The 6,837-nt window shown below is 46.3% G+C and overlaps 1 protein-coding gene across 1 annotated transcript; it reads right to left on the bottom strand.

The window, feature by feature from the left end:
• Positions 1-5,591: 5,591 nt before the first annotated feature.
• Positions 5,592-6,200, bottom strand: LOC138910816 (uncharacterized). Its single transcript, XM_070202070.1, has one exon. It carries the CDS (start codon positions 6,198-6,200, stop codon positions 5,592-5,594), a length of 609 nt encoding a protein of 202 aa, XP_070058171.1.
• Between the last annotated feature and the right edge of the window lie 637 nt (positions 6,201-6,837).

The raw sequence follows: 6,837 nt of genomic DNA, 5'->3' as shown, positions 1-6,837 counted from the left end.
TTATAGCGCTTGGGCTGAAGGAGCCCATCCGGAGTCTGTACACACCCGAGTGAGTGCACGTACCTACTGAGTGCGATTGCCGAGTGCCGAGTGCTGAGTGACTGGGAGGCATGAGCGATTGTGAGGTATGCCCGAGTGGCAAGAGTGATTGTGAGGTATGCCCGAGTGGCACGAGTGACTGTGAGGTTTGCCCGAGGGGCTGTATATGAGTGATGTTTTGCCCGAGGGGCTGTTTATGATTTCATCATTTTTGCTCACCTTTGCATTGAGCCTTTGTTTGAAAAAACTGTTGGAAAATTGTCTTTAAAATGATTTTTACTGGAACTGGGTTTAAACGAGATGTTTGATTCAAATCCTGATTTTTAAGAGCATGTGGTATTTTACTGAGATTTCCTGATATGAATGTTATATGCTTTATTTCTCGGCACTACTGCTTAGTATTTATTTATTGTTGTTACTTACTGAGTTGGCGTACTCATGTTACTCCCTGCACCTTGTGTGCAGATCCAGGTGTAGCTGGACACGGTAGTGGTTATTGAGTGTTCTGGTTGCAGATTTTCTTGGAGATAGCAAGGTAGCTATTTGGCGATTGTAGCCCCTGCTCTTCTCCCTCTCATCTTCCTCTAGTGTATTTAGCTATTTTCCGGGCTGAGTTAGCCTTGATATTGTTAGACAGATTGTAGTATATGCTCATGACTAGTGATACCCCGATGTCGGGCTTTTCTTTTCCGCACTTCTATTTTTCTTTGATTTGAACTCTTTAAATGAAGGTTTATATTAAATAACCTTGAAATTTTCTTTAAAATGAAAATATCAGTTTGTTTTGGAAATGAGTCGGCTTGCCTAGTTCCACAATTGGCGCCATCACGACAAGGGTTAGTTTTAGGTCGTGACAATACTGTAGGCGGATTGCCGTATCCATTATGTGTTTGGTTCTATGAGCGCTTCCTAGATATTCAGGATAAGTATTTAAAAGATGACGACTTCCTTGATGCCCCTCAGGTTCCCAAGATGTTACGTTATACATCTTTAGGAGAGCCTAAATTTAAAGAACTTCATGAGGATTACTTCAATAATCATGGTGTAAGTTAATGTTCTTTATTTTTCCTTTTTGTTTTCCTTTTTTTTTTTGTAGTTTTGTTAATATGTTGTAATTACCCGACCGGTCGTTTTGAGAGTATTACCCCTGATCACCTATTTACTACCTTCCACATATCTTTTTCTACTTATGTTACTTGTTGGGAGGTTCCGTTGTTAATTTCGGAGTATTTTGGGATACTTAGTCCCTAAAACGGAAATTTAAGTTTTAGGATTTTGACCATAGTGGGAATTGTGTGAAGACAACTCCGGAATGGTGTTTCATCAGTTCTGTTAGATTCGTTGGGTGATTTTGGACTTAGAAGCGTGTCCGGAAGGTGATTTGGAGGTCTGTAGCTGATTTAGGCTTGAAATGGCGAAAGTCAAATTTTTGAGAAGTTTGACCGAGTGTGTTTCATATGCTTAACAGATTGAATTTGGACTTATACAAATTGCTGAAGTTTTTTGGTGTTTCTCACCTGCGGTGGGGAGACCGCAGGTGCGTACTCGCACGTGTGGAAGGAGGAGTGCAGATATGGATTTTGGCAACCCATGATGGGTTTGCAGGTACGGATCTATTTGCGTAGAAGCGGCCTCGCTTCTGCGGTGGGATGGTGTGCATGAGCGGTGAGGGTCGCAGGTGCGACTCCTTGGTTGCAGGAGCGCATCCACAGGTATGACGTTTCTCTCACAGATGCGGACACAGGGGACTTAAGCTAAGTCCGCACTTGCGATGGAATTTCTGCAGGTGCGGCTTCACATGTGCAATTATAGGCCCGCAAATGCAAAATAGCTGGGCAGAAACTGCCCAAGTTTGAGGGTTTTATCCCATTTTCAATTTTGGGACTTTGAGAGCTCGGATTAAGGCAATAATTTAAGGATTTTCATAGAGAACTTTGGGATTTGGGCCATTCGGAGTCGGATAATCGAGGAAAGGGCATTCTTACTGGTTGATTGAGCTTGGTTCGAGGTAAGTGGCTTACCTAACCTTGTGTGGGGGAAATCCCATTAGTATTTGGTACTGCTGTGATATGTGAGCGCCGTGTACATGAGGTGACGAGTGCGTACACGGGCTATTTGTTGTAAAACCAGATTTTTACTTAGTAATAACTTGTTTTCATCTTAGTTGAGTTATACCAGCATGTGTAGTTATCCAGTTTAGAATAATATCGCATGTCTACGTGATTTAACTGCTTATTTGGACTTTGTGCAGCATGCCTAGTTGATTTCTTGTTTCTCCTGGATTTTTATTAGTCTTAACTGTAGGACTTTTTTTTTTAACTGTTGTATTTGTTGATTGAGCTGTGTGTTTACTTTTGAGACTACGAGGCGGTACCTCGGGAGTTCTCTCTGCACATTTACTTTTGAGACTATGAGGCGGTACCTCGGGAGTTCTCCCTGCACATTTACTTTTGAGACTACGAGGCGGTACCTCGGGAGTTCTCCCTGCATATTTACTTTTGAGACTACGAGGCGGTACCTCGGAAGATCTTCTCACATTTGGGACTATGAGACGGTATCTCGGAAGATCCCCTGTTGGGTATTTACTTTTGGGACTACGAGACGGTATCTCGGGAGCTCCCTTGTTTTTATCTCATTGTGCTGTGTTGTTATTGCTTTATGAATACTTTCTATTAATTTCTCTGTTTTACTTCATTTTATTATATCATCTGTCTTATTATTATATCCAGTAGGGCCCGGACCTGACCTGGTCACTACTCTACCGAGGTTAGGCTTGGAACTTACTGGTACTGTTGTGGTGTACGCATGCTACTCTTCAGCACATTTTTTGTGTGTGCTGATCCAGGTACTTCTTATCAGCCCCGCTATTAGATGAGAGTGCTTGCTGCTGTACGGAGACTTCAAGGTACATCTTCCACGTTCGCAGACCTCGGAGTCCCCTTCTATTCTCCCCTATGTCAATTACCTTATGTACTTCTTTTATTAGACTATGATGTATAGAGATACTAGTTTTATCCTGTAGCTTGTGACTTATAATATTCCGGGTTATGGGAATACTGCATATTACTCGAGTGTTGGTTATTTTACATGTCGAGCGACATTGCTACCAGTTATTTAGTTATCTATTGTAGTTAGTTATTAAGTTTTACTTCCATTTTTGTTAGGCTTACCTAGTCGTAGAGATTAGGTGCTGTCACGACGTCTTACAGAGGGAGTTTTGGGCCATGACAAGTTGGTATCATACCTCTAGGTTCATAGGTGTCGTGAGTCACAAGCAAGTTTAGTAGAGTCTCGCGGATCGGTACATAAACGTCTGTATTTATCTTCGGGAGGCTATGGAACTGTTAGGAAAAACAATTACACTTCCTTGATTCCTTGTTGTGCGAAAGTTTTGACTTCGAAATTCTAAACTTCTGTATTCTGTTCTCTCACAGATGGTGAGGACACGTACATGCGGATCTAATGACCAGGCATCCTCGCCCCCTACTACAGCCGCGAGAGGCCGGGGCCGGGGTAGAGGCCGAGGACATCCACGCGGTGCAGCCAGAGCACCCGCACGAGCTGCTACAGAGGAGCCCCTAGTAGCTCCAGCTGGAGGGCAGACACCTGAGGTACCTATTGCTGCACCAACCCTCCAGGAGACTCTTGCCCAGATTTTGAGCATGTTTAGTACCTTGGCTCAGGCAGGATTGAGACCTCTTGCTCCTTCCACATCTTAGGCTGGGGGAGGAGCACATACTCCCGTCGCCGGTACTCTAGAGCAGCGGGTTCAGGTCGACCAGGTTCCAAAGATTATACCAATGCAGCCGGTAGCTCTAGCTCAGTCCGAGGTTAGGGCATCAGTTTCTGAGGCGGAGTAGCTCAGACTTGAGAGGCACAAGAAATACCACCCTTCTACCTTCAGTAGATTGGAGTCAGAGGATGCCCATGATTTTCTGGAGGAGTGTCACTGTACTCTTCGTACTATGGGTGTAGCGGAGTCGAGTGGGGTTTCTTTACTACATTCCAGCTTAGAGGAGCAGCCTATCAATGGTGGCGTGCTTATGAGTTGGGTAATCCGACTGAGGTAGCTTCACTTATATGGACTCAGTTCTCGGACATGTTCTTGAGAGAGTATGTTCCCCAGAGTCTCAGGGACGCATGTCGCGCAGAGTTTGAGCAGTTACGCGAGGGTGCTATGATTTTGTCAGAGTATACAGTTTGCTTAAGTGATTTGGCCCGACATGCACCGGCCTTGGTTGCTACAGTTCGAGAGAGGGTTCGTCAATTTATCGAGGGACTCCACCCTAGTATCAGGCTTAGCATGGCCCGGGAGTTGGAGATGGATATTTCTTACCAGTAGGTTATGAGTATTGCTAGGAGATTGGAGGGTATGCTTGCTCGGGAGAAAGGGTTTAGGGAGGCCAAGAGGTCTCGAGAGTCTGGCACTTATAGTGGTACTTGTGCCTCAGGTGCATTCACCATGGTAGGGGTTATATGAGTCGCCCCATCCATTTATCTCTTCTAGCCGCCAGTGGTATTTCGGCCCCTTCTAGGCCCCATAAGCCTTATTATGCACCGCCAGTATCTAGTGCACCTCCTGCGCGGGGTGCTTTTAGCGGTCAGTCCAGCAAACCTCGCCCGAGCTAGTCACATCAGCCACGCCCTCCAAGAGCTTGTTTTGAGTGTGGCAACATTTGCCATATGGTGAGGGATTGCCCCAGACTTAGGAGGGGTGCACCTCCATAGACTTATCAGACCCGCATGCTCCACCGGGTCCCCAGGCGATGATTACAGTACCAGCTACCGCCCCACCTGCTCAGCCAGCTCGAGGTGGAGGTCGGGGAGGTAGAGGTTGCCGTAGAGGGGGAGGCCAGCCCAGATATTATGCTCTTCCTGCTCGTACAGAGGCAGTTGCTTCCGACTCTGTAATTACAGGTATTATTCCGGTCTGTCATAGAGATGCATCCGTTTTATTTGATCCAGGCTCCACTTATTCCTATGTGTCCTCTTATTTTGCCCCGTATTTGGGCGTATCTCGTGATTCCTTGAGTTCTCCTATTTATGTGTCTACACTTGTGGTAGATTCTCTTATTGTGGACCGTGTGCATCGATTGTGTTTGGTTTTTCTTAGTGGTTTTGAGACTAGAGTCGATTTATTATTGCTCAGCATGGTAGACTTTGATATTATTTTAGGCATGGACTGGTTGTCGACCCATTATGCTATTCTTGATTATCACGCTAAGACCGTGATGCTGGCTATGCCAAGATTACCACGATTAGAGTGAAGAGGTACCTTAGTGTATACTCCCAGCAGAGTTATTTCATTTCTTAAAGCTCAACGAATGGTTGAGTAGGGGTGTGACATGTATCTAGCTTATGTGAGAGATGTCAGTATTGATACCCCTACAGTTGAGTCAGTCCCACTAGTGAAGGATTTTCCAGATGTATTTCCAGCTGGACTAGAGGGAGCCCCGAGCACCAGAATACTTGCTAGAAGAACTCGGTGCCGATGAGCCTTGAACTGAAGGTGCATGGGATGAACTCTGAGCTGGTAGGGCACTGAGATATGACTAGCCCTGATGATAACTATATGAACCATGGCTGGATAATGCACCACGGTGAACTGGACGACCCATCTGAGCGTTCCTGTAAGGACGACCCCTACCGCGGTAAAACTGACCCCCTGAAGGAACACCGCTGAAATCACCTGGTCCACAAGGCCTTTTGGACTCCCTCTCACCCCGCTCCTGATTGCGGACCATCTCTATCTGCCGAACAATATCGACAACCTCATCAAAAGTAGCACCAGATACCCTCTCCCTAGTCATAAGCAACCGCAATTGATACGTGAGGCCATCGATAAACCTCCGAATCTTCTCCCTATCGGTGGTAACTAGCCAAACTGCGTGACGAGCCAACTCAGAAAACCTTATCTCGTACTGCGTCACAAACATGCCATCATAATAAAGCTGCTCAAACTGTCTACGCAGCTTCTCTCCGTGAGACTGCAGCACGAACTTCTCCAAGAAGAGAATGGAGAACTCCAGCCATGTAAGTGGTGTTGCACCGACCGACCTGCGCCTCTCAAAATTGAAAAGTAGTGAATGAGACCCCACTGGTCTCAAGAATACCCGATGTCTGAAGTATCCACTCGCACTTATCCAGAAAACCCTAAGCATCTTCTGACTCAGCACTACCAAATGTTGGAGGTCGAAGTCTCCCAAATCTCTCAAGCCTCCTCTGCTCATCATCTTCCATAATGAGGACTATCGGGGCTTGAGCAGCTGCAACTGGCTGGGCTAGTAATGCCCCCAGTATCTGAAGCCCCTGCACTACCAGATCTGGAGTACGGGCAACAAGGGTATGAGTACCTCCCCCGGCCTGAGAAGTGGCAGGTACGGCGTGAGCCGAAACCACCTGAGCAAGGCCAGTGCAAACTATCAATATCTGTGCTAGAGCTTCCTGAAGGCCTGGTATCACAATGGGCACAACTGGTGCCTGAGCTGGAGCGATTGATGGGTCTGCAGGTGCTGTCTTATCTGCTGTACCTCTGCCCCTACCGCGGCCTCTACCGTGAACTCGGCCTCTCGCGGCCCTAGCTGGTAGTACTGGTGGTTGTCCATCCTACCCCGTAGTATGTGTCCTCACGATCTGTGAGAGTATAGAATAACATAAATTTAGTTTTCGAAATCAACAAATTCACACGACAGAGTATAAGAAAGTGAAATTTTTCCTAAGGGTTCGGCAGCCTCTCGAAGATAAGTACAGACGTCTCCGTACCGATCTGCAAGACTCTACTAAACCTACTCATGACTC

This window comes from Nicotiana tomentosiformis, chromosome 1 (assembly GCF_000390325.3).
Source record: "Nicotiana tomentosiformis chromosome 1, ASM39032v3, whole genome shotgun sequence".
NCBI lineage: Eukaryota > Viridiplantae > Streptophyta > Magnoliopsida > Solanales > Solanaceae > Nicotiana > Nicotiana tomentosiformis.
This window is presented reverse-complemented; position numbering and strand designations above follow the sequence as displayed.

What these genes read in the sequence shown, in the direction of transcription:
- LOC138910816 (XM_070202070.1), bottom strand. Translation starts at nt 6,200, where the DNA reads ATGCTTAGGGTTTTCTGGATAAGTGCGAGTGGATACTTCAGACATCGG.